The sequence below is a fragment of the Syzygium oleosum genome, unplaced genomic scaffold (genome assembly GCF_021117445.2).
Source record: "Syzygium oleosum isolate NSW1041296 unplaced genomic scaffold, Sole_v2.1 Sole_v2.21, whole genome shotgun sequence".
Lineage (NCBI taxonomy): Eukaryota > Viridiplantae > Streptophyta > Magnoliopsida > Myrtales > Myrtaceae > Syzygium > Syzygium oleosum.
Genome location: NW_026607505.1, coordinates 101,141 through 127,787, shown reverse-complemented (window position 1 = coordinate 127,787; position 26,647 = coordinate 101,141). Strand labels below are relative to the sequence as shown.

The 26,647-nt window shown below is 41.4% G+C and overlaps 3 protein-coding genes and 1 pseudogene across 8 annotated transcripts; 2 read left to right on the top strand and 2 right to left on the bottom strand.

The window, feature by feature from the left end:
- The first annotated feature begins 2,012 nt into the window (after positions 1–2,012).
- On the top strand, positions 2,013–6,026 carry LOC115677259 (serine/threonine-protein kinase STY13-like). The gene is made up of 3 exons (XM_030600387.2): positions 2,013–2,316; positions 2,727–3,732; positions 5,413–6,026. The coding sequence occupies exons 2-3, from the start codon at positions 2,825–2,827 to the stop codon at positions 5,750–5,752; spliced, it is 1,248 nt and encodes a 415-aa protein (XP_030456247.2). The 5' UTR covers positions 2,013–2,316; positions 2,727–2,824; the 3' UTR covers positions 5,753–6,026.
- A 670-nt stretch (positions 6,027–6,696) lies between these two features.
- LOC115677258 (serine/threonine-protein kinase STY13-like) lies at positions 6,697–10,583 on the top strand. Its single transcript, XM_030600385.2, has 3 exons — positions 6,697–6,882; positions 7,304–8,311; positions 9,981–10,583. The coding sequence occupies exons 2-3, from the start codon at positions 7,401–7,403 to the stop codon at positions 10,318–10,320; spliced, it is 1,251 nt and encodes a 416-aa protein (XP_030456245.1). The 5' UTR covers positions 6,697–6,882; positions 7,304–7,400; the 3' UTR covers positions 10,321–10,583.
- A 2,232-nt stretch (positions 10,584–12,815) lies between these two features.
- Positions 12,816–21,013, bottom strand: LOC115677260 (zinc finger CCCH domain-containing protein 16-like). 6 transcript variants are annotated; one of them, XM_056320994.1, is made up of 11 exons: positions 20,851–21,013; positions 20,611–20,664; positions 20,325–20,514; positions 20,057–20,154; positions 19,856–19,951; positions 18,544–18,637; positions 15,954–16,168; positions 15,672–15,775; positions 13,746–13,824; positions 13,200–13,275; positions 12,816–13,087 (listed from the first exon to the last, which is right to left on the bottom strand). In XM_056320994.1, the coding sequence occupies exons 1-11, from the start codon at positions 20,892–20,894 to the stop codon at positions 13,052–13,054; spliced, it is 1,086 nt and encodes a 361-aa protein (XP_056176969.1). In that variant the 5' UTR covers positions 20,895–21,013; the 3' UTR covers positions 12,816–13,051. The 6 variants fall into 6 exon arrangements, 4 of the variants coding, with proteins under 4 accessions (XP_056176969.1, XP_056176970.1, XP_030456248.2 ...); XM_056320995.1 differs by having other exon boundaries at positions 15,678–15,775; XM_030600388.2 differs by lacking the exon at positions 20,611–20,664 and having other exon boundaries at positions 12,817–13,087; positions 20,851–21,011.
- A 1,882-nt stretch (positions 21,014–22,895) lies between these two features.
- On the bottom strand, positions 22,896–25,634 carry LOC115677297 (leucine-rich repeat extensin-like protein 4; annotated as a pseudogene).
- Between the last annotated feature and the right edge of the window lie 1,013 nt (positions 25,635–26,647).

Genomic DNA, 26,647 nt, shown 5'->3' with positions numbered 1-26,647 from the left:
ATTTAAGAACCCGTTCACAACTAAATCAAATCAAGTTACATTAGAGGCACCATTTCATGTTCATTTCTCAATCTTCATTTCTCTTTTGTCTACGATCTTTGTTATCACCGTTTGTTTTCCTAACGAGTGCTGCTTCTTATTTCATATCAAATCAAAAAAGTCAATGTGCCATTGTATATGGAATATAAGAAAATAATGGTTGTACTTTTCACGATTCTCTTCTACATTAAATAGACGTCGCTCATTTAGTTTAACACTTATAATAAAAGTGTGCGGGGACCGAGAGATTCAGTCCATGCGAGGAGGGGTGGTGGCTTCTGATTTTCTGGTAAGAGGTGCGCTTATTCTCAAGGAATAATTACAAATCCGTCCAAGCAAAGTGACAACAACAACAACATCAACAACAACAACAACAACATCAACATCATCATCAAAATTCATGCCAAAGACATTAGTTGTGGAAGTCCCCGCCCACAGGAATTGAAACATGGAGAAGGGAGCCTTCTTCACAAAGAAAAAACCCAAAGGAAGGCAAGCAGCATATTTGCACATTGAATTGTGCACGATCACCAATCTTGTCATCATACCGTTATGGCTTATTGGCTTTTAGGGCCCCCGAATAGCAAGACTCGGATTAGGACAGGATGGGATAAGCTGGGATTCAAAATTCCTCGAATATCTTCATCTTCCGTCGTCGTATATATTTGGAGAATTGCCAATCATGAAGTTGAATGAAAAAAATTTATTTCATTAGATAAATAGCTTAAGAATTTAAAAAATAAAAAGAAGGATTCGAGAGCCAATCGAGTTAAAAAAATAAATAAATTAAACTTGGGCGGCCTTTGCCGGACAAACCTTCACTTGGGTGAAGGTCAATAGTCGCCGGGCACTAATGGTCGCCTTTCGAGGTGGTCGCTCAAAGCCACTGCGATGACTAAAACAAAAAACTCTCGTCATGAGCAACCACATTTGAGAGATTGCGTGTGGCAACCGAAGTCGCGACTTCGGATCACTTATTAGTCGATGTCGCCTAAAAGCTGGGACCGCTGCCATGACCCAAGATCACCTCCTCCACGTCGTTCGGAGCTGCAATCAATGCTGTAGTTATTAAAAGAATCGTCGATCTCCATAAATTGCAATCACATTTTTTTTATTATTGAAAATGTATTTACCTATCAAATAATGTATTTCACCGTATTTTACGACGTACGTTGTGTATTGATAATTTAAAATAATTAAGAGTGAAATTTGCAATTTTAACATGTAAAAATAACAAATACGATGACAAGTAGAGATTCAGAATCACGCAATCCATGCGTCAACAAAGCAATGAGAAATTATATTTGTGTAATGCATAAAACTCATTGCCTTGCTTGTACTCGAAACCTAAAAATATCTATATTCAAGGATCATAAATTTTACTAATTATTGTTGTATTCTTTTTTTTTATAATCTCATTTTTTACGGATCTTAACCTGAAATGTCAACCCTATTTAGATATTTTTACCGAATCGTGTTCTATAAAGGGAAAATGAAACGGTTCCTAAACTTTGACTCAATATGCAATTTGATCTCTGAACTTTTAATTTGTTCAATGTAGTCCATAAAATTTAACCCAATGTTCAATGTGGTCCCTAAATTTTTAATTTGTTCAATGTAGTCTTTGAAATTTTGGTACATGTTCAATATAGTCCTTGAACTTTATAAAAATATTCAATGTAGTCCTTCAATTAATTCAAGTTCAGGGATTATATTGTACATTTTCATATAGTTCAGGACTAAATTGAACATGTACCAAAAATTTATGAATTACATTGAATAAATTAAAAGTTCAAAAATCAAATTACACATTCATTCAAAGTTCATGAATTATTTGTGTCATTATTCCTTTTATACAAATCGAAGAGTTTTGTTTTTTTTTTTAACAGCGATGTGCCACTAGGCCTGCTCTCGGACCGGACTGATAATAACAAAACAAAACAAAAAAAAAAAAAAAGGAGGAGAAGAAGAAGAAGATAGAGCCAAAAAGCGAAGACCCCGAAGAAGACCACCACCACCACCACCGCCACCACTGTTCCTCCTCCCATTCCAGCTCCCCTCTTCTTCTTCACCTTCTTCCTCTTCATCTTCTCCTTCTCCTTCTCCTTCTCGTTCTTCTCCTCCTCCTCTCGATCACCTCCCCCACTCCTTCGAGATTCGCTGCTGTGGGTTTTGGATTGGATTAGATTCGATTCGATCCGACGGGGCGAGGGGGAAGGACCTTGTTGTCGACTTGTCCTCCCTCGAATTCCCCGGGTCAAAGTGCTCTCCGTCGAGGTATGCTCTCTCTCTCTCTGTCTCTCTCTCTCTCTTCTCATCAGCTTGCTCCATGGGTCGATTGCAGCTTCCCCTGATTTGCTTGTTCATTTGCTCCCGTCGCTTGCCCGAACGTGGCTCTCCCACTCTCCGGAAATGGGTTCCCACTTGTCTTTTCGATTTCCGCTTCGTTTCACTTCTAGGTATCTGTCTTTTCTACTTCTTGTGGGGGCCTACTGCTTGTTTTGGTGCTTCCTTGGTATCTTCCCGCGGATTTTTGGTCTAGGTTTAGCTGCTCGGAGGACCAATTTTTTACGATAATGAATTTCATTGTGTGTTTATGCCCCAGTAGCCGCTCGAGCGTTTGTTATTTGTTTGATGCGCTTCGCGGCAAGATGATGCTTAAAAGAAGGGTTTTGCTACTCTTGCAGGGTCTTAGTTACCGCCGCTGTGGACTGACATCTGCAGTTATATATAGCTTATGAACTGAGCAGAGGCTTAGCGCCTGTGCTTTTCTGGGACTCGGAAAATGTTGGACGGAGGCCAGAAATTTCCTGGAATCATTGGTCTGAAGAACCATGATAACAATTATTATGATTTGTCCCAAGGGTTCTATCATAAACTCAGCGAGGGTTCCAACATGTCGATAGAGAGCTTTGGTAGCCTGCAAACAAGCAATGGCGGAGGGTCTGTTGCGATGTCCGTAGATAACAGCAGTGTCGATTCTAGCGATTCCCATACTCGCATCCTGAATCACCAAGGCCTGCGACGGCGTGCCAATGACAACTATTCTGTTCAACGGAGTGTGAATAGAGGAAGAGTCACACAGGCCTTGAGTGATGATGCATTGGCCCAAGCTCTTATGGATAATAGTTCCCCAACCTTGGGACTTGGAAATTTTGATGAGTGGACTATCGATTTGAGAAAACTCAATATGGGTGCTCCTTTTGCGCAAGGGGCTTTTGGAAAGCTGTACAGAGGTACTTACAATGGCGAGGAAGTTGCCATCAAGATCTTGGAGAGGCCAGAGAATGACCTAGAGAGGGCACAGCTGATGGAGCAGCAGTTTCAGCAAGAAGTCATGATGTTGGCCACATTGAAACATCCTAACATTGTCCGATTCATTGGTGGATGTCATAAGCCAATGGTCTGGTGCATCGTTACAGAATATGCAAAAGGAGGTTCAGTTCGGCAGTTTTTGATGAAACGGCGCAATCGGGCTGTTCCGTTGAAATTGGCTGTCAGACAGGCTTTGGATGTTGCTAGGGGAATGGAGTATGTTCACGGGCTTGGTTTGATCCACAGAGACTTAAAATCTGACAATCTACTAATTTTCTCCGATAAATCAATCAAAATTGCTGATTTTGGGGTTGCTCGAATTGAGGTCCAGACCGAAGGAATGACACCGGAGACAGGGACTTACCGTTGGATGGCCCCGTAAGATTCTTCATTGCTCTAATATGGAGCTTCAATTACTAATGTCTGATATATTTAAACTCAGCATGCTATGTGGGAGAAGCTTAACTTGTTTGTGCCTGATTTTTTGCTCATTTAGAAATTTCTGTTTAATTGTCTCGAAGAAATTGGTTACCACTTGTTCCCGAGTATGCTTTTGCATTTAGAAATTGGTTACCACTTGCATAGGCTTATTCTTCAATTTCGGATTTTACATTGTGTTTGGTTGTTTACCCTCTTTTAGATGAAATTCCAAAGAGAAAAGCCTTGCCACAAACACTGTAAATTAGTCTGATTTGATAACAATAGAAGCAATTTAATGAACATGTCAATGCCAGTTTGAAGTATAAGTACCCACTGCTGCTGGAAGGCCGAAAAATCAAAGAAGGGACATGAACTAAATTGCTTTATGCTCTAGCAAAAAGTTGAAAACTGTTTTGTCCCTTTTTCTGATGAGTCTCCTTTGGAGCCTTTCACCTTTCCTGCTCCCTGTCTCCCACTATTTGTTTTAACAGACATCAAGTAGTCGTTTATGCATGAAGCGACATTTAAAGAAACAAATGCCTTAGGCCAATTCCTATGATAGGAGTTTTATGAGTAGCTTTAATTCTTGATCTTCAGCTAGAATGTCACGTACAAGATTAATAATCAGTTGCCGGATGGGTTTGCTTGCATTATTTCTGTGAGAAGATTGTGATTTGTCAGGTTATGCTGAGTTGACGCCCGCACCGAAGCCCTAGGCTTCCCTAAGATATTGCAACCTGACCTGGTTTTTTTCCCCCTGTGGCTTATTCTTCTATTTTGCAATGTATTTGTCGACGCTAACATCTTAATTAAAATTTTCAAGGTCTGACAATGGGGTTGTTTTATTGGAGTTAGATTTGTATCTTCAATTCCTAATGTTAATCCTGTATGATTAGGACCGTTGGTTCTCTTTTCGATTCTTGTAACTTAATTCTGTTGTTTTTCCGTCTCTGTTCAATATGTGTGTCTGCAAGAAGATCAAATATGTCGTGAACCCTCTCGCCTCTACCATGTGGCTTTTGACACGTGCAATGTAGTTGACCGCATTGTCTATTTGGCCTCATAAGATGTGATCTTTTCTTTAGTGGGTAGGGCATGGCACCCTATTTTCTGTGTAGTGTTAGCGTGATATCAATTGAAGTTTTGAAATAGGGGTGAAGACAACAAAAAGTGGAACGCTCTCCCCTTTATATTGATCGGGATATAATCAATGTATTTGTTATCTTACTAGTTACTGTCTGTTCCTGGCCATCTGTGATCTTTGAGGCCAACCCAGGCGACCAATTAAAGCACCTCTTGCTGAAATTGATGTGTTGATATTATTGAAATTGAAGGAAAGGGACTCAGAGGCCCTATCGGGCTTGATATGCTTATTCTCACATCCAACAGGTCTCGTACTGAATTTTGTAGATTACACAAGCTGGAACTTTTGGGTCGTAGACCCAGATATCATCTTTTAATGTTGCAACAACAAGAGCTTCTGCATATCTAGTCAAATTTGTCATGTCAGGAGTGCTAATAAAAATCACCAAGTAGCTTTCTGGGTTGTGAAAATCTTTTTGTGTATGCTCCTGTCTTGAAATTCTCCTATTTCTTTCTATCCTCAGTTGCATTTCTGTACTTCCTATAATCATGCAGGGAGATGATCCAGCACAGGCCCTACACTCAGAAAGTGGATGTATATAGTTTTGGAATCGTCCTGTGGGAACTAATCACAGGAATGCTTCCCTTCCAAAACATGACCGCTGTGCAGGCGGCATTTGCTGTTGTCAACAAAGGTGTCCGCCCAATCATCCCCGGAGATTGTCTACCCATTCTCGGCGACATCATGACTAGATGCTGGGATGCCAACCCAGATGTCAGGCCTCCTTTCACTGAAGTGGTGAGAATGCTTGAGAATGCAGAGACTGAAATCATGACTACTGTTCGCAAGGCTCGCTTCAGGTGTTGCTTGACCCAACCAATGACTTTGGATTGATTCTGAGTCATCGGGAAATAAGGCCATGGCGACATACATGATACAAGGGCTCGAAGAAGAAGAAGAAGAAGAAGAAGAAGAAAGGGGTTGTGACGGGAGTTCAAATTCCAGGTCTAAGTAGAATTAATTGTAGTTGAAGAAGGTATTAAATGTGTGTATACTTGTGTTCTTTGCTTATACGTCAGCTTAACTGCTATGATTATGCTGTGTACACTTGATTGAGAACTCTATTTTGATTTTTACCTAAGTATGCCAGTTTCTCGGTTTTTTACGACTTCTTTGTACACTTATTTCTTAAAAATAAAATAAAAATAAAAATCAGATGATAGAACTTTTGATCCGGACAAATGCGAAGGACGAACAATTTAGAAAAAAATTTCGAGTAATAGAACTGTGAGTAGCATTCGAATAAAAAAACAAATAATCGAGAAAGAATTTGGGGTGGAAAACAAAAGCCGAAACATTTCACCATCAAAAGCTAAACAGATCTGATTAGGAAAATCGGTTTGGGGAAAATGTGGAAAATGAAACGAAGCGCTTTTTATTTTTATTATTTTTTCTAATCAGAGGGTAATTAATTGGATCATGTTTTTTGTGATCCGAGAATGAAAATCGAAGATGAACCACGGGAGAGAGAGGGAGGAGCGAACTGGGCTTTGGGCCCTATAAGCCGAAAAGGAGGCCCAGCTTTTGTGACGTGTGGGGAGGGAAAGGTGAATGTGTGAGTACTCACACGGTAGGTCTGCTCGGACCCGGACCCGGGACTCGGAGCTAAAGAAAGAAAGAAAGAAAGAAAGAGTAAAATAACGAAGAAGCGGAGATGAGCCAAAAAGCGAAGACCCGAAGACTAGTGTGTATTTTGGCATTGCAGCAGCAGCAGCAGCAGCAGCTTCTTCTTCTTCTTCTCGCCCCCCTTCTTGGTCTTTCTTCTTCTTCTTCTTCTTCTTCTTTTCTTCCACCTCTCTTGATCATCATCTCTTTTCCTTTTCCGTCGAGATTCGCGGTGGGTTTGGAATAGATCAGATTCGATCCGATTCCAGAGTGCGAGGGGGGCAGTCTTGGGTTCTCCCCACTTGTGTCCTTGGTCCAATTCCCAAAGTCAAAGGTGCTCTCCGCCCACCCCACCCCAGGTATGCTCTCTTTCAATCCCCTTGCTCGAGGGGTCGGTTGCTGCTCCCTCTCTCGTGTTTCCTTCTTATCTACCGTTATTTGCCCGATTATGGCTTCCCCCGCTCTCCTATTTTGTCCGCTTCCTTTCATTTCTGGATATGTTCGTGTATGTTCGGGCCCCAAGTGAAGTTAGAGGGTCGAATTTTCTAGGGCTTGCTGCCTCTTTCGGTGCTTCCTTAAGATGTTCGCGTGGGTTTTTTAGGTCTAGATTTAGCTGTTTGTAGGACCGATTAGTTTCGTCGTTTGTTTATGCACCCAGTGGCTGCGCTAGCCCTTGTTGCAGCAAAGGGTATTGCCCCCGTCTTCCCTCGATGAGTTCTTTTGATGGGTGAGCCTCGCGGCAAGATGATGCTATAAAAAGGGTTTTTGCTACTCTTGCAGGGTGTCCTTGGTACTGTGGACTGACATCTTCAGTTATAAATTGCTTATGAACTGAACAGAGGCTAAGAGCCCTGTGCCTTTTTTTTGGGACTCGGAAATGTTGGACGGAGGTCAGAAGTTTCCTGGAATCATCGGTCTGAAGAACCATGATAACAATTTCTACGATTCGTCCCAAGCGTTTTATCACAAGCTCAGCGAGGGTTCCAACATGTCGATAGAGAGTTTTGGAAGCCTGCAAACGAGCAATGGTGGAGGGTCTGTTGCGATGTCCATAGATAACAGCAGTGTCGACTCTAGCGATTCCCATACTCGCATCCTGAATCACCAAGGCCTGCGACGGCGTGCCAATGACAACGATTCTGTTGCGCAGAGTGTGAATCACAGAGGAAGAGTCACGCATGCTTTGAGTGATGATGCATTGGCCCAGGCTCTTATGGATAACAGTTCTCCAACTTTGGGACTTGAAAAATTTGATGAGTGGACTATTGATCTGAGGAAACTCAATATGGGTGCACCTTTTGCGCAAGGGGCTTTTGGAAAGCTCTATAGAGGTACTTACAATGGCGAGGAAGTTGCCATCAAGATCTTGGAGAGGCCAGAGAATGATCCAGAAAGGGCGCAGCTGATGGAGCAACAGTTTCAGCAAGAAGTCATGATGTTGGCCACATTGAAACATCCTAACATTGTCCGTTTCATTGGTGGATGCCGCAAGCCAATGGTCTGGTGCATCGTTACAGAATATGCAAAAGGAGGTTCAGTTCGGCAGTTTTTGATGAAACGGCACAATCGGTCCGTTCCGTTGAAGTTGGCTGTCAGACAGGCCTTGGATGTTGCCAGGGGAATGGAGTATGTTCACGGGCTTGGTTTGATCCACAGAGATTTAAAATCTGACAATCTCCTAATTTTCTCCGATAAATCAATCAAGATTGCTGATTTTGGGGTTGCTCGAATTGAGGTCCAGACCGAAGGAATGACACCCGAGACAGGGACTTACCGTTGGATGGCCCCGTAAGATTATTCACTACTCTTCTCTTCAGGGTTGATCATATTTAAACTCAGCATGTCATGTGGGAGAATCTTAACTTGTTTGTTCCTATCTGTTGCTCATTCAAACTTTCTGTTTGGTTGTCTTGACGAAATTGGTACTCCAGTATGCTTTTGCGTTCTTGAGGCATTGGCATTTGCATAGCAGACTTATTCTTCAATTTCTGAATTTACCTTGTGTTTGGTTGGTTACTCTTTTTTAGATGAAACTCCCACAGAAAAATGCCTACCAGCAAACGTTATAAATTAGCTTTTATTAGGAATATACACTATTAAAATAGCATTTCAGATGCCAATTTGATGTATCCCTACCCACTGCCGCTGGAAGGCTGAAAGTCAAAGAAGGGGCGTTAACTAAATCGATTTATGCTCTAGCAAAAATTGAAAGACTGTTTTATCCTTTTATCTAATGAGTCTTCTGTGGAACCTTTCATTCCTTCTCCTTGCCTCGCACTACTTTTTTCAACAGAAATCAACTAGTCCCTTATATATGAAGTGGCATTTAAAGGAACAAATGCCTTAGTTAGGCCAATTCCTATATAGGAGTTTTAAGAGTAGCTCTAATTCTTGATCGTTAGCTAAAATGTTATGTTCATGATTAACAATCACTTGCTGGATGGGTTTGCTTGCAAAGTTGATCCCTTCTGTGAGAAGATTGTGAATGATCAGGTTATACTGAGTTGGCCACCAAATACCAGACTAGACTTCCCTAAGATGGTGCAACCTGACCTGGTTTCCCCCCCCCGTGGCTTATTCTTCTATTGTGCGATGGATGTGGTGAGGCTAACGTCTGAAACTTTCGCAGTGTGACTGCGGGTGTTTAATTGGAGTTGGATTTGTATTTCAATTCCTTATGTTAATTCTGTGTGATTTGGACCACTGGGCCTTTTTTAATTCTTGTTACTTAATTTGAATCCATTTTTGTTGCATCTCAGTTCAATATGTGTCTGTAAGTAGGCGACCAAGTATGCTGTGGACCCTTTCGCCTCTACCATGTGGCTTGCGAGATGTGCTATTTACCTGGCCGCATCTTTATTCGGCGATGTCATGTTTTCTTTAGTGGTGGGCATGGTACCCTTTTTTTCTTTAGTGGCGACGGTCATTTTGTATAGTGTTAGCATGATATCAGTTGAAGTTTGGAAGTAAGGATGAAGATGACAAAGCGGAATTTGCTCCCCCATCATATTAATCGTGGGATAATCAATGTATTTTTTTATCTTATTCGTTACTGTTTGTTCATGGTCGTCTGCGACTTTCAAGGCAAACCTAGGTGACCAAGTAAAACTCCTCTTGCTGGAGAGGACATAATGACATTATAGAATTGTAGGAAAGGGACTCAAAAGGCCCTATTGGGCTTGATATGGCTATTGTTGCATCCAACATGTTGTTGCACCGAATTCTGTAAATAACACAAGCTGGCTATTTTTGGTCATAGACCCAGATGTTATCATTCAATTGTTGCAATTGCAAGAGCTGCTCTGTATCTTAGTCAAATTTGTCATCTCGGGAGAGCTAACAGAAAGCACCATCAAACTAGCTTTCTGGGTTGTGAAAAATCCTTTGTATATGTTCTAGTCTTCATATTCTCCAATTCTGTCTGTCTAGCATTTCTTTACTTATTATATTCGTGCAGGGAGATGATCCAGCACAGGCCCTACACACAGAAAGTGGATGTATACAGTTTTGGCATCGTCCTGTGGGAGCTAATCACAGGAATGCTTCCCTTCCAAAATATGACAGCTGTGCAGGCGGCTTTTGCAGTTGTCAACAAAGGTGTCCGTCCAATCATCCCCGCAGATTGTCTACCGATTCTCAGCGACATTATGACTAGATGCTGGGATGCCAACCCAGATGTCAGGCCTCCTTTCACTGAAGTTGTGAGAATGCTTGAGAATGCAGAGACTGAAATCCTGACAACTGTTCGTAAGGCTCGCTTCAGGTGTTGCATAACCCAACCAATGACTTTGGATTGATTCTGAGTTCTCAGGAAATAAGGCCATGGCGACATACATGATACAAGGTCTTGAAGAAGAAGAGAAGGGTTCTGACGAGAAAGTTCTATTTAATCGTCCGCCTAATGGGTTTCTTATGATAAGGGAAAATCTATTGACTATGTCAGTGGAAAAACGTGAGTGTCGGGTAATACTTGTTTTTTAATTGTAGTCGAAGGTGTTAAATGTGTGTATACTCGTGTTCTTTGCTTATACGTCACCGTGACTGTTAATTATGCTGTGTACACACTTGATTGAGGAGTCTATTTGAATTTTACTCGAGCGTCCCAGTTTACCAGTGCCCAATCCAAATTCAATGGCATGATATTCATGTCACCACCAGTTGCGTCCTCTTAGTTTTAGGCATGACTGACACAACCAGGACCATGAAAGATAGTAAAGCAACTTAATATTTGCTAAATAGAATTTTCACGAGGAATCACAAGAACAGCTGCATATAAGAGAGCGGTGTGGGAATCGCAAGCGGTGCTTCAGATTTTCCTGGAAAAAAGGGGGAGGAGTTGCATTCATGCCCAAGAGGCCTACTATCTGTTGTGGCTCTTATCCAGAATGACCCGTCACCTATGGAGCACGTCAGTCTGTATATTCTTGTGCAGATATTTGGAGTCTTGTCCAGATATGTGTGGCAATCGTCTATGCGGAGATTAGAATGGTAAGCATGGAAGGATTTGAGTCCTGAAAGTACTTTCTGACATGGTTTCCATAGTGGGATTGCTAGTACTACTTTCATATGTCTACCTTGGTCGTACTTCTAGTTCACCCTACCTGGTTGTTTACTCTTGTTTTCATCAATCATATGAATTCATGGTACACATCTATGCCTATTATTCATCAATCTAATTCTCCATTTAAGTTGATTTGGTATCATTTTGGTACTCAACTATGCATATACCGAACGAACAATTAATCGAGCTTGCTAGAACATTAGATAACTTAAGTGATGAAGCATTCATCTGGCAGGAGAAGGTTCGGAAGATATCAGACATTGGAAACGAGAAACACTTACCAATATCAGTTTTTCATCTCGAGTATAAAATAACATTGGGGTGGGTGAGAAGAGGCTTCAATGGTGATTTTTTATGCTGTGACCATAGTGGTAACTGAGGATACTGGTGTCCTTGCCGTCAACCGTGGGGTTCGAAGTAAAACTCCGACTCCTTCACTTTCAGTTTCAGCCATGCTCATCAACCATTTCAAGCCTAGGTATGACATTCACGGCTTTAACCTGGGTGGGATGGGTTGTGCTGCCGAAGTCATGGCAGTAGATCTGGTTAAGGACCTTTCGAGTGCCCATCCGATGGGTGATCTACATTTGGTACGATAGCAATACCTCGATCTGCTCCTTCTGAATTGCTTCTTTTGGATGGGCGGTGGGTGGTGTCGCCGTTTTGCTTTCTAGTTGCCGCCTCGCACATATGAACTCAACCGGTTCTTCTCTGCTCTCCATTTTGATACACTTCATCCACCAGTAAGACCTTACATGAAGATTTTTTCGGTCGAAGATATTTCACCCACCAGTAAGACCTTACATGAAGATTCAATCGTTGCTTAGTGGCACTTTACAAAACAATTTGTTTGACAAAAGGGAATTCAAGTTAATTATTAAAACACACTTATATTACTCCATTTCCTTCTTTAATCGGGGGGTTGGTCAAGATTAAAAATCACCGGTCTCCCGTAGGAGGAAGAATATCTCACAAAACCCAGTTGTATCACGCTTGACATGATATCATCCATTCAGTCATATGTCCTGTTTCCTTTTCCCAATAACCTAATGATCGGATGCACAAAATTAAAACAGAAAACACAAATCTATGATTTCCACCAAAAATAATACTGAACATTACAGACAAAGGGCCCGATTAGTTTGACTTTGGGGGAATGCAAATACCTTTGGGCTAAAGGGGTTTTCCGAAATGCAAATAGTATTTGATAAGTATTTTTTAAAATCAACTTGGGCTAAAGAATTTTTGCTAATATTTAAAAAAAAAAAAAAGGCTCCGGTGGAGCTAAACCACCGGCCACCGCCGCTGGCCAGATCTGGTCGTTGGCCACTGCCGCCTAGGGTCGTGCGACCCCGGCGACCGCCACCGGTTCAGCGACACTTGGCCTGGGTCGCGTGACCCCAGCGACGCCCGAGGTCCGGCGACCCCAGGCGGCGGTCGCCGGAGTCGCGTGACCCCCAGGCAGTGGTCGCCGGGGCCGTGCTAGCCCTCAGGCGGTGGTCGCCGGCCGCTGGACCTCGGTCTAGGGAAGATGAACAGTGGCAATGAACAGTGCAAGTTGCATTCCGAAAATGCAACGTCCCAAAGCACCTCCGCCCTTGCATTGATCAAAAGTCCCTTGGAGAGCATTGTAAATGCAATTGCATCTCCCCAAAGTGAGTAAAAAAAGTTGCCAAACATCATTTACATTTGGCCAAGGAACTTTAGAGTCCAAATGAGCATTCCAAATGCTGAACCAAACGGGGCCGAACTCCCCTCAAAACATTGCAGAATCCCACGGATGCCTCATCCTAACAACACAAACAAATCTGATCTTTGATCATTTTAATTAACCTACTAAGCCGCTTGAAATAATGAAGCAAAAGATAATAAAAAGGTTGGTTGGACTCTATCTGCAGATTATGTACTTAAAAGAAAAAATAATAATAAAACACTTGACAGTCACGCCTATCATCTCAATATGGCCTTCAAATGAATGTGTCGGGAGGCGCCTCTTCAGGAATCTGTTTGATAGAGAAAGAGAAAAGGATTAAAATAAGACTATAACCAACCATCTACACATGATGAAAGTATTTAGCCGTTTTATGTGGCCACCATGTGACGCTAATCTTTTACCTCTCCAGGGCTCCATTTCTCTTTCAGCCAAACACTGGCATCTCTTGATTCATGCCCGCTCTGACACACATTATTTCTGAAGGAGAAGGACCAGAGACTTATAAGAAAATTTCACAAATCCGCAATGTAAAGTAGGCAATCATCAGAAGTCACTTTCTTTTAAGTAGTCTTTTTTAGTGAACAAAACAAATGTAGATTACCAATGTGAATCGTGTCAAAGATCTTATATATGTAAATTATATGTCGAATTTACAAACAATTAAGCAGAGCTTATGCATCATTTAACACCACCTGCGAGCTAAATGAATAAAGAGATCAACATATCCTGACTGAGTCAAAACTGTCGCACACCAGGAATATTATACAACTTTTACAGCTTATCAACTTAACTTTTTCTCGTTTGGCCAAAGTCAACTGAACTTGTTTACTAGTGAGATCGATTCCAGCAGAGGCTATAATCGGAGTGTAAAAAGATTATGGTATAGTACTGATACATTAGATGGAGTTAGTACAAAACATATGAAACAAGATTCTTGGGATACTTACTTTTGTTGATCATCAAAGGCTTTTTGTCCAACAACAATGTTAAAGTTGTTGTTTGTTGGATTCAGCATTTGTTGTGAGACTGTTAATGCACACAAGGAGTTAGTTCCAGCAATAAACAGCCACTATAGTTAAAGCTACATATTCTGATAATAACTTCCATAAAATGTTCAAGTTGGCTGGACTATGGCAAAAATTCAAACCTATGCAATGCTACTAATTCATGCAAGTTCATTATACGAATAACTAGATCACATGCGAGTTAGATTAGCCAGTTCTTTATTACAAAGGCTATTTGGAAGATGTTCACGAGGAGGTATCAGAGATCCAACTATCTTTTTTTCTCGGCTGGAAGGGTGTGTGGGTTGGGAAGAAAGTGGCTAAGAATTCAAGTGATTCTGTGAACTATAAGAGCTGATTCTGCAGCAGAGTGATGATAAGATAGTTTTGACTAAAACAAGCTTCTACACATCAAATATTGAATAATTCAAAGAAAGGACCTTGATCAGAATCCAATTTTCTTGCACAGACCAAATTGGGAGGGCCCGACTAGACTGATCATGACTAGGTTGATCACCAGAGGAATTGCTTCTGAATCTCTGATATCTCAGGATGATGGAACTAATTGATCGTGCTGAAGGACATCTTTATTGACCTTGCTTTACAGATTTTATCTTACGCAAAGAATTGCTAGAGAGCTGGAAAGCAAATTTGATCGGTAGTGTCTCTTTAGGCTGGTGATTATGCCTTAAGAAGAGTGACAAGCTAACAATGGTAGGTTCTATGCTTCACTGGCTAGATAAACAGCACAACCTTGACAAAATTCCCCAAATCTGAGAATGTCAACAGATCTACAATGCACAGTCTCGGAGAGAGAGAGAGAGAGAAGACACAGCCTAGATTTGCAGATAGAATAAGCTTAGCATGCCCACAGAATTCCTTTCAAGGAATCAATTTTGCCAAGTCATATTTTTCCCCGATGGAAGAGAGAGAGAGAAGACACGGCCTAGATTTGCAGATAGAATAAGCTTAGCATGCTCACAGAATTCCTTTCAAGGGATCAATTTTGCCAAGTCATATTTTTCTCGATGAGAGAGAGAGAGAGAGAGAGAGAGAGAGAGAGAGAGAGAGAGAGAGAGAGAGAGAGAGAGAGAGAGAGAGAGAGAGAAGACATGGCTTAGATTTGCAGATAGAATAAGCTTAGCATGCCCACAGAATTCCTTTCAAGGCATCAATTTTGCCAAGTCATATTTTTCTCGATGGAAGAGAGAGAGAGAGAGAGAAGACAGCCTAGATTTGCAGATAGAATAAGCTTAGCATGCCCACAGAATTCCTTTCAAGGGATCAATTTTGCCAAGTCGTATTTTTCTCAATGGAAGAGAGAGAGAGAGAGAGAGAAGACACGGCCTAGATTTGCAGATAGAATAAGCATAGCATGCTCACAGAATTCCTTTCAAGGGATCAATTTTGCTAAGTCATATTTTTATCGATGGAAGAGAGAGAGAGAGAGAGATAGATGGCCCTGGATTTGCAGATAGAATAAGCTTAGCAAGCCCACAGAATTCCTTTCAAGGGTTCAATTTTGCCAAGTCATATTTTTCTAGATGGAATTACAAATTCCAATGAAATTACTAAATAATCGAATATTGCGTCACCTTCAAGTCCTCAAAGTGTCATCTAAGATTCTTAAAAATCTAGAAAACCTTTAAAGTGAAGTATCACCAAATGCCCCTCGATGCTCAAGATCTGAGGACAACATACATCTTATTATCTCCGGGACCAACTACAATCAAGAACTGACTCGACCCCAGATTACTCAGGCTTTGATTTGAAATGAGTTGCCATTGTTTGACACAACAAATCACAGAAGAAAAAACCAATTCTCTATCTGCGTTAGGAACATAGAAGAATAATTTCTCATAAACGAACCTGCACCTCCAGAGGGCAAATAACTTGGTCCAAATGCACTTGCAGTCTGCTGCAAAGTTGAAGAACTTAGACTCCCCGAAGCAGTGTTTGAAGGCACATAGGGACTGGAAGGGGAGCAACAAGGTCAGTACAAGAACTCAAGACGAGCATTGACACAGGATTTAAAAGAACTAGTATAATCCACTCATCTTTTTGCAACTAATATTAATTCAATACTTTAAAGAGGAATTCAGATATTGCCTCCCATGACTACCTAACAAAGTGGAGCAGGAAGATTCTTGCCTTGATCCCCCAGCATTAGATGATGCATGGAGCACACCAAAACTTGAGGCCACAGATTGGCCAGTATTTTGAGCTGATAATGAGGATGTATTTGCCCCAAAACCAAGGCGTGCACTTTGGCTAGCAGTCGAGGACAGTGGAGCCACGTATGGGCCGCGGAGCAAATTCTCAAACTCAGTCAATTTGAAGTTAAGTGCATTCCTCTCCCTCTCAACCTGTAGAGAGAGATTTGCTCAGTCATGGCTGCAATGGAATGGAAATAGCCTATTTCTAGAACAAATCAGTAAATTTCTTATGATGGTTTTCTTTTACACCCTCAAAATTGACAAATTGAACAAAGCCACAGCAGCACTCCAGTTTCAGCCCTCTCGTGAATGTCATAATCCATTTCTTAAAGCATGTGCAAGTTAGTTAAGTCAGAGGTTGTAGCTTGAAAAAGGTCATGGATGCCAAGTAGCTGCTTTTGTCAAGTCAGTCCACACAGCAAGTCATCAAAGTTGAGTAGTTTGGCAAGTCTTCCAGAGCCTCTGTGAAGTTTAAATTTATTTATACGTAGGCTTCAGAAGTATTGAACAGAATAGATACTTCTGTTTACTTATTTCTCTTGCCACTAAAAAATAAATTAATAAATTAAAATCGAACCCTCAAAGTCCCAACAGGTTAACTGTGTCCAGCAGATGGACACGCTCGCAAGTAATGTCTGCAACTTCCCATAATCGCCGTTCTATCCCAGGCATAAAGATATATGTAAATGAAAATAGCACATCTTAAATTTTAAGGTAAAATAGCAATACTTGCTTCCCACCACGGCAACACCATCTCACCCATCTACAAGAAACTGTAACAGCTTCTAGCATCAGTGCTAGCTTAGCTTGTCAATTGAATCTACTGCTTTAGCAATTTCATGATTACCTACTGAGATTCAATTTCATACACTCTGCACTATAAATGTAGGGGGAAATTTTAATCTCATTCTTATAGCTTCCGGAAATGATAAAAAAAACAGTCTTTTGTTCATAATTTTTAATAGAACATTGTGTATCCTTCCAACAAAATGATTCACTCAAAGAAAGCAAGCTTCATTTCTTTGGATGGCAATGAAGGGGGGGAAAAGCAGAAAGCGGCCACCTTTTGAAATTGAAAAGTCAAAAGTTAGGTTCATCCATCAAACATCTACTGAGAAAATTTAAACAAAAATTCAGCACTTCGAAAGGCAAATTCATCCTTGTTGGAATTGGAAAAAGGTCATGCTCTAACAAATACCATAGAAAGTAGAAATACATTACAATACACACACACAAGAATACATATATGTACTATTAAAGTTATAACCACCGAATTTCAGTAAACGCGGAGAGCAGTCATATCAATTGGCCAACCACGAAGCTATCATACATAGCTATCACAGCATTTCCTTCACAAAGAGATGCCTTCAAATGTTTAATTTTGCCTTTCGCCCATGCCAGCAACCAAATTTTCAATTCTTCAATGTTAAAGACTAATGACCTCAAATTGATCATAATTATATCTCTTTATTTGCATAAGTAAAAGCGAAGTTTATGAGAAAGAGAACTGCTTCAGGACATCAAGAATACACAAGAACAGAAAGCAAGAAAGAAATGAGTTCACAACAAGGATACATTTTAAGCAACCTAATTAGATACTTACTTCAATATCTGCAACATAGTAAAAGGTTGCATATATTGTTAAAATTTAAATACCACAACATTGTATTATTAAATTTGGAAAAGTAGCTTTTCTGGTCCTCGTAACACTATTACTGATGCAAAGACAGTATCAGAAAGATAAATAGTTGTGCTGTGTAGCGTTCAGTGGTTGCCATTCATAATAAATAAATGATCTTATTTTGAAGGTAAAGCAAAATTTGATTAATAAAGGTATTAAGTGGGTACCGGCACTATACAAAATAAAGTCAGATGGGAAGCCAAAACTTAAGAACAAAAGACTAATTTTATAATTGCCACATAACTGACTTAAAGCTGAAAGAATCCCAAGACAATACTTCTTCTTGAAAAGCTCTCATGTTGTTTTCTGCTGAAATGAGCCTAACAACGAGGACAGTAATCATCTTGACAATTTTCTTCTTCCTTGACCATCAATAAGTTCCTCTTGTACTGTTCTCACTGCAACCACTTCACTCCTAAAAGTGTGCAAACTGTAGTCCAAATCTGTCTGACTCATCTATAATCTAACAGCAGACGATGGGCCACTCTTTCCACTATTCTGACAAAAGAAATCTATTTACCAACACTTTTCGTCTCTTTTGAAGGTTATCTGTTTATACAAATAAGTCACTGAATTTGACTAGTGAAATATTGATTGGTCACTAAGAAAATTTAATAGTTGATAACCTACTCATGAACTTGACACTGGTTACTTCATAAGTCTATTGGTACCTTACTAACAAGTAATAGGCCAAACAGCATGTTGGTCACCTCATTTCCACTAATGCAGTTTCAAAAATTACTAACACATATTTACCTAATCACAAACATTCAGCCTGTGATTTAGGCTATGAAACACTAAAATTCTGTAGTACAATGATAAAACGAGGCAGTTAACTTCTTACAATTGACTGCAAGCTCAACCCGCGCTTAGCATCATCATATGCTGCAGACTGCAATTCTTCATAGCTAATGTCGCCACTAATATCGCATGGAGCACTGCAGGTAACAATTATCCAGAACTGTGAATTAAAGCAACTGTCCTTTTGAATTTTATGCATTAACACGTCTGTTCACCAGATTACATTCCACAAAGCAAGTCCATAAGAGCAGCCACATTGCTTGCAATATGCAGAAATCAAAGTAAATGAAAATAAATAGCTTTTGATCTCAAGATTACATCTTTAATTTGGCCATTAACCGGATAACCTTGACTCTAGATGCTTTTTCCAATTTTCCTTCCAACAAAAATACATACATGCAATATACTTTTAATGCTTAAAAGTGTGTGGAATCCTACTTTTATCTTATAAATGTGTGTAGAATCCTACCCTACCGTTACCCGTTTGTCAACCTAGACATTTAATGCATACGTGGATATTGACCTGTCGCTAATGTGATATCATCAGATGATAGAACCGGACACTGCATCTCTAGACAATGCATCTTCTTATTGGATACCTAAACCACCTTAAACAACTTTTCTCTTATCTTATTCTCAATTAGCCATAAAAAAGTTTTCTCAAACATATATTATTCCAGCGAAGCTTTTTCTCTTTTTCTTTTCCTGAGTACATGCATGTTGATAACCTCGACTGCCTGCACTCTGTGGTACTTAACACAAGCAATACTAGGTATAAATCATACCATGACAGTTCAAAAGAACGACCCTTGAGCTTTGGAACTGTCCTAAGTTGTGCTAGTCATAGGCTTCATTAACATCCCTCCCGCTTGTACCATGGGGGGGACATAATCAATTAATATTTCCATCTCTTTACGAAATGGATCTATGATGCTGGAAGCCTGCAATCACTCGCTGCTTAGTACTTCCAGGCATACTTAACACTGCATCATTCAGACTCTTTCTTCACAAAATTGCATAGATCCCATTAATCTAGCTTTACCACTCCCTAGCACACTACCCTGTTGTGCTAGAATGAAACTCTTTGACAAAGATGTGATCCCGTATAGACAGAAACTTCACCTTGCTCTCGCCAGCTTAAAGCACATAGTATTGACACTTGAAGCCACTTCTTGACAGCAAAATTGCCAACCATGATTGAAATTGTGAAAATTAGGACTCGATGACACCAAAACTAAATCAGCCAAGACACCGCTATTCTGCATTAAGCGCAAGCTCACGCAGCACACACATATATTTGTAGATAAAATAAGCGTATATTAGAATTTATCTGAGGGTGTTACAGATAAACATACTATTTGCAATGACCATAACATGTGAGCGTCCATGACGGTCTTTCATGCTCAAAATCTTCAACAATTAATTGTTTGCAGGACTCCGGATCTGTGCATCTTTTCAACAAGGAATACATAATTAGGCACGACTTCTCAAATCAGGAAAAAGTTGGACGTAGTTGTCAAGCTACTTGGAGGGAGTATGATTAGCAAAGCACTTACTTGTGATTTCCCGATTGAATTTGATTATCAGGGTGATGAGATGAAGTGGCCGAAGCATTAGAAATAGGAGAGAAGCGAGTCCACTTATTTTCGAAAGGCTGATCCAGATACGAGATAGATGTCAGAATGATACCAGAATCACGAAACCAAATTTGTCAGCATAGCGGGGTGAAATTATCACCACTTGTAATATAAATGAAATCTTCATCGTTAACTGGCCAGAGATATCACAACCAACTCAATTTTCAATCATACAAAGGGAAAGGACCTTGAACTGGTTATGCTGCGACGCAAAATCAGCAGCTGGTCTTGGCTGAGAGCTACTCTGAACACCAAATCCAAAAGGATTGGCCTTCTGCTGTTGGTTTGAGCCACTATGCATGCCAAATCCAAAGGCATTAGGCCGGGACTGCTGCTGAGTTGGATGGAGAAATTTACACCTTTCACCATACTGACAGCTGCAAGAATCCAAATTGACATCAGAGATGAAGAGAAGGTACGTCCAACTCAATCTAAATCATAAATCGATTAGTTCTTCATGCTACGACACTTGCCTGGAAAACCATCTTAAATCGAAGTACGGAGAAGCGATAAAGTTTTTGATGCTACTGCGTACATTGACATTCCGTTGTCAAGGAGATAGAACCCGAGAGAGAGAGAGAGAGAGAGAGAGAGAGAGAGAGAGAGAGAGACATGGTGCTCAACTCAACTCAACTCAACCGAACAGTCAACACAACCGAGTGACAAAAATCATCAATGAATCAATCGATGGATCGATCGGTAAAGTAACAAACCTTCCGCGCTGAAAATTCCTGCACAGTTCTTTCTTCAGAGGCATCTTTTCCCCCGAATCAATCAGCAATTTCCTGATATTCGCTCTGGTCAAACCGTGGGGATTTATGCAGGTCTGGCTTTGTCCGCCCCGCTGCCCTCATATTCCACCTGAGGGGAAGCAAGCGAAGTATTTAAAAAAAAAAGGCTAAATATTACCAAAAAAATTAAAGGAGGAGAAGTTTTAAGCTTATTTTTAAAATTTAATTTAAATAAAATTTATATGAAAAAATTAAAAAAATCACGTCATCCCCACTGACGACAGAAAAAATAATAAAAAAGGTTACGTCAGTATTTTCTGTTAGTTAAATTGGACGGAATTAACGAAAAGGCTCGAATGAATTGATTTGATAAATTTTAGGATTCGATTGCACTTTTTATAATCAAGAGAGCTGTTTTGTGGTATGCCAAGATTGTGGTTGATTAGTGGTGATATGTATTAAGATTTCTCGTGGGATGTCTTGTGGGGGTTAAACTCTTGGTAAGATGACTCAGCGACTTGATTCCCTTTAACGGTTGAAATAGATGATTTCGGAATTGATTTTTTGGATTGTTTGGGTGTTGAGCTGTTATTGATGGTTTTGGGGTTATAATGGCGTTATTTGGATTCATCTTGAGTTTATTTAGGTACTCCTTCAGATTTAGAGGTTATTTCAAGATAAGGGGTATCGTGGTATGGATTTCTTTTGGAAAAAGCTGTCAAAAATCCCTAAATTATGTCTTCTTTACCTTGAATTTTTTAAATCTCAAATTATATCAACTGTGACACATTTATCCTAAATATTTTCTTGTGACATAAAAATCCCAAACTTGTAGTCGTCCGACATATTTAGCCTTTGTCAGGATTCCGTCATATGATTTTCCAACTAAAACGATAGTGTTTTTATTTCACTTAAAGCACGTGGGCGTCACATTAACACTATTTAATTTCCATTGTCCATATAAGCAGATTTTTAATGGCGTGTATTTGCGAAACTTTGACGGAAGATAAATATGTCACATATATATAAGTTTGGGATTTTTAGTGTCACAAAAAAAATTAAGAAAATATATCATAGTGGGCATATTTTGAAATTTTTTATGCCTTTTTCCTCTTTTTTTTTTATAGTACAGTAGTCATCTCATATTTTATTTTCCCCAGTATTTTAAATCACCCACATTTCTTTCTCTAAATTTCTTATGACAGAAATTAAATTGATTTCATGAACTTTTACTGTGATTTGTGAAAGACTGGTTAAGTCAACATATTATATTACTTTAGCCCGACAACAAATTAAAAGATTTGTGAAACACTGGTTAACTCGACATATTCCATACTCTATTAGGCGTGATGTGTTTCAAGCTGGGCTGGTTCTCACCTTAAAATCAAGAAGTGGACTAGAAGGGTCGGTTTCCAGTTGTGGAACTGGGAACAGGGCCACCTAGACTCAGAACCGGACCAGACCCCGGATGGGTTCAGGAGCCGGCGTCATTTTTTTTTTTTTCCAATTCCTTGGCAGGGACTAAAACATTGGAGCTGGACAAGAGATTGAAGAGAACGTTACTTTTAAACTCTTGCGGGGAATGGAACACTTTTGAAGAGTGCAAGTGTGTCTACGAACTTTGTTTTTGTTCTCTCTCCAGTCTTTTGGCAATAAAAAGAAAAAAAGAACTATTTCCATACTTGAAACTGGCAACTAGACTGATTATCACTGGTTTCAAATTTTAGGAACCGGGAACCGTCCAGAACCGGCCGATTTGGTCCGGTTCGGTCCAGTTCCCGTGCTCAATAAACCCTATACTCTATTGAATCTGAAACAATTTCTAGCCAAGCTGCATAACTCATCCACTGCCAATTTGCCGAACGCAAGTGTACCTTGAGCCGTGAGAACTAAGCAGAGAAGAAATACAGGGAAAATAGGGCAACAGTCAGCAGCCAAAACAACACACATAGAAATGTCTTGGATAGAATAATAAGAGATATAAAAAGTAAATCAATTAATTAAATACAAGAAGTCCTTCAGCCCGGATGGTTCCCTCACTGACTACTGTCTATAATAGCAAGAGGACAATGACTCTTTGGGATCAGTAGTAAGGGATCATAGGCGGTGGGGGAGATGCATATGAAACTCCTCGGATTGGTGCAAGAGGTGCACTGAGGTCAAATGAGGGCGTGGGGGGTGGAGGAGCTTGGCCTTGCTGAGTCTGACTTGGAGGTGCATAGTAATGATCTGTAGGGGTTGCTGACGGTGCAGCAGCCATGGGGCTACGTGATTGTACAGGGGGCATTAATCCTGGAATATCGATGCAACTAGAGGAAGGAGATGGAGCATCTTGCTCTGACAGTTTGGACGGAGGAACTGATGCAGCAAGTGGTGGTGGTGCCGAATGCTCATGTTTTCTTGGTGAGGGTGGAGGCACGGGTGCTGTTGAATACTCGTGCTGCGGAAGCGGCGGCGGCAGCAGCGTTGAGTACTGGTGTTGTGTGGGTGGTGGTGGCGGCGGCGGTGGTGGCGGTGTTGAGTATTGGTGTTTTGTGGGGGGTGGTGGTGGGGGATAAGCAACAATAATTGGCGAGGGGGCAAGGAGAGGTGTGTTAGGAGGGGGAGTCGTTAAGTCCTTGTAGGGTGGAGGAGGAGGAGGAGGAGAGAACTCTTCAGGAGGTGCATACTCTGATGTTGGTGGAGGCGGCACAGGATGTTTGCTGGGTGAAACCTTTTCTGCTGGAGGTGGAGGCGATGGTGTGAAGGTTGCTGATGGTGCAACAGCCGCAGGGCTAGGTGATTGTGCAGGGGGCATTGATCCTGGAATATCGATGCAACCAGATGAAGGAGATGGAGTATCTTGCTCTGACGGTTTGGGCGGAGGAGCTGCTGCAGCAAGTGGTGGCGGTGTCAAATGCTCATGTTGTCTTGGTGAAGGTGGAGGCAGGGGTGCTGTTGAATACTCGTGCTGCGGCGGCGGTGGCGGCAGTGGCGTTGCGTACTGGTGTTGTGTGGGGGGTGGTGGAGTATTGTTTTGTGGGGGGTGGGGGTGGGGGATAAGGAACACGAATTGGCGAGGGGGCAAGGAGAGGTGTGCTAGGCGGGGGAGTTGTTAAGTGCTTGTAGGGAGGAGGGGGAGGAGGAGGAGGAGGAGGAGGAGGAGAGTACTCTTCAGGAGGTGCATACTCTGATGTGGGTGGGGGCGGCACAAGATGTTCGTTCGGTGACACCTTTTCTGCTGGAGGTGGAGGCAGTGGTGTGAAGGATGGTGGAACCTGAGCCTGAGCATGAGGTGGACTTGAAGGAACAATGAGTGGCAACGGTGGTGGTGGGGGAAGACGGGTAACAGCTGAAACTTTCTCTGTGGGGGGTGGTGGAGGCTGGTGGGATCTCGTGGAAGGAGAAGACTTTGAGGATGGTGGTGGGGGTGAAGGGCCAATGAAAGAGCGAGGCGAGCGGGATCGAGCAGGTGGCGGTAGGGGAGGACTTCTAATTCTCGACTCTGGAGATGAAGCGGATCGATCAGAGCATTTCAGCTGGCTGCACTTCACTGGGCTTGCAGCTGCAGAGGAGCACTCTCTTGAAGATCTCTGGTCTGGCTTTCTAGGAATGCAATTTTGACGTCCATCTAGTGTTCTAATTTGAGCATTAGAACAAGTTGGGGCTTCCCCAGTGAAATAGTTGAAAGAGTAGGTGAAGTTTTGCAGCATGGGCAGCCGGCACACGCTGCTTGGAATGATCCCAGTGAAGCCATTGTGGGCGACATTGAGCTGCTCCAGCTTCTTCATAGCCCCAGTGCCAGAGGGGAGTGGTCCTTGGAGGCGGTTGAAGCTCACGTCGAAGACGGTGAGTTGCTTGAGCAATCCCACCCGTGGAGGAAGGCACCCCGTGAGGTTGTCATTTAGCAGGATGATCTCGTTCAGGGTCTTGCCCATCTCCCCAATGCTACTGGGAATGCATCCCCCAAGGTCGTTGTTCGCCAACACAAGCACCGACACTGGCGACTTGCCCAGGTTCTGTGGGATGCCGAATCTGAACCTGTTGTCATTGAGGAAGATGGCGTCCAGATCTTTGTCAAAGAGCTTGGAGGGCACGGCGCCCTCAAACTCATTGTATCGGAGATCCAAGTACTTGAGGGACGGCAACCTCAGAACCACCTCTGGGAACTTGCCGACGAAGCGGTTGTTGCTGAGGTCAAGCTCTCGCAGCAGCTTCATGTGGCGGAAGGTGGAGGGCACGCTACCGCAGAAGCGGTTGGAGTTGAGGTGGAATAGAGCAAGATATTTCAACTGGCCAAGCTCCGGAGGCAAGTATCCAGCGATGTCGGCATGGTTAAGATCGATGCCGGCTACCACTCGGAGGGAAGAATTAGATGGAGAGGGAGCGCAGAAGATACCCTTGTAGGAGCAGACATCGGGGCCGTGCCAGTTGGCGGTGAAGTTGAATGGGTCGGACAAGATGGCCAGTTTCCATGCTTGCAGGGCAATGTAGGCTTTCCTGAGCCTCCCGTTCTCGAACTTGAGGCTTGGATCCAATTTGATGCCGGCCAAATCATCGCCACGTTCAACTTGAGCTCGGGAAGTACTGCTGAAAGCAAGAAGAAGCCATACAATCAAGAGGAGGGAACGAGGGAGAGACATTGGACAGGAGGATCGGAAAGCTAGGAGCATGAATGTGAGAGTCAAATTTCAAGAAAAAGGAAATGTGGAGCGTGGCATTGGGCATAGACTGCGCTGGATCCTGGAAGCGGTTCTCTAAGCTCTCTATTTAATCCGTGCATTGGATTCAATAAAATAACCAAATTACAAACATGGCAGGCCACTCACCCTGGGCGGTATCTGTCCTCTGGTCAAACTAAATTGCACCGTTGGATTGAATTTGGTTGGCCAGTGATCATCGCTTTTGCTCTCTCAATTCTGACATGTTAGCACGTCACCTCTCTGCTATGCTTCTCTAATTCACGACGCTATGCAAGACGTGCAGCTTCGTACTGACGACGTGTCTCCCTCTTTCTTTCTTCCCTCCTCTCCCTCTCTCTCTCTCTCTCTCTCACATCCTCAAATCTGGTGTCTTTTTTTAGCTGATCCCCCTTTACCATTTCGCATGAAAAAATTGCGAATCCCTGATAGTTAAAGAGTTGCTATTGGCATTGACCAATATAATGAGTGTCACGAGTTATGAAATTTTTTCATTCGAGTACTAAAACTCTCATCGATCACCTAAATGGAAAATTTTCAAAAATATTCACCACAAATGACACGTCACATCGGATTTTCGATACTTGTACCGCACGTTTTTAAAAAATATGACACTCAAGTAATTAATTGAAAAGTTATGTCATTCAAACAAACGCCGTATAAAATTATGTCACTTTAGTAATCGATTAAAAAGTTAAGGCACCGAAATGGATATTGTACCAAAATTATGACACTTGTGGAGTCATTTTCTTAAAAAATTCACTATTCTCTAAGTTACTTTTAATCTTTGAAACTCACTTAGTTATTGATCACTAAGGTTCCATTTCTTTCACAGGAAATGAATGATTTGGAAAAAAATTTCTAAAAAATAAACGCTTGTATCACTTAAAATAATTAGGCAATGAAAAATATTTTTATTATCAACAACAATTTATCTCATAATATTTTCGTGAGCAATGGATTTTTTTTTTCATTCATTTTTGTAAATGATATAAACGATCATTTTTAGGAAAATATTTTTTAGATCATTCATTTCCGCGAAACAAACGGGACCTAATACAAGAAATTTTTTTATTGAAATTGAGTGAGTCACTGATAAA

Coding starts and splice junctions, on each gene's coding strand:
- LOC115677259 (XM_030600387.2), top strand. CDS start 2,825: ATGTTGGACGGAGGCCAGAAATTTCCTGGAATCATTGGTCTGAAGAAC. Junction 3,733..5,412: donor ACTTACCGTTGGATGGCCCC/GTAAGATTCTTC, acceptor ATAATCATGCAG/GGAGATGATCCAGCACAGGC.
- LOC115677258 (XM_030600385.2), top strand. CDS start 7,401: ATGTTGGACGGAGGTCAGAAGTTTCCTGGAATCATCGGTCTGAAGAAC. Junction 8,312..9,980: donor ACTTACCGTTGGATGGCCCC/GTAAGATTATTC, acceptor ATATTCGTGCAG/GGAGATGATCCAGCACAGGC.
- LOC115677260 (XM_056320994.1), bottom strand. CDS start 20,894: ATGCCTCTGAAGAAAGAACTGTGCAGGAATTTTCAGCGCGGAAG. Junction 19,952..20,056: donor ATTCAATCGGGAAATCACAA/GTAAGTGCTTTG, acceptor CTTGTTGAAAAG/ATGCACAGATCCGGAGTCCT. Junction 16,169..18,543: donor GGTTGAGCTTGCAGTCAATT/GTAAGAAGTTAA, acceptor CTCTCTCTACAG/GTTGAGAGGGAGAGGAATGC.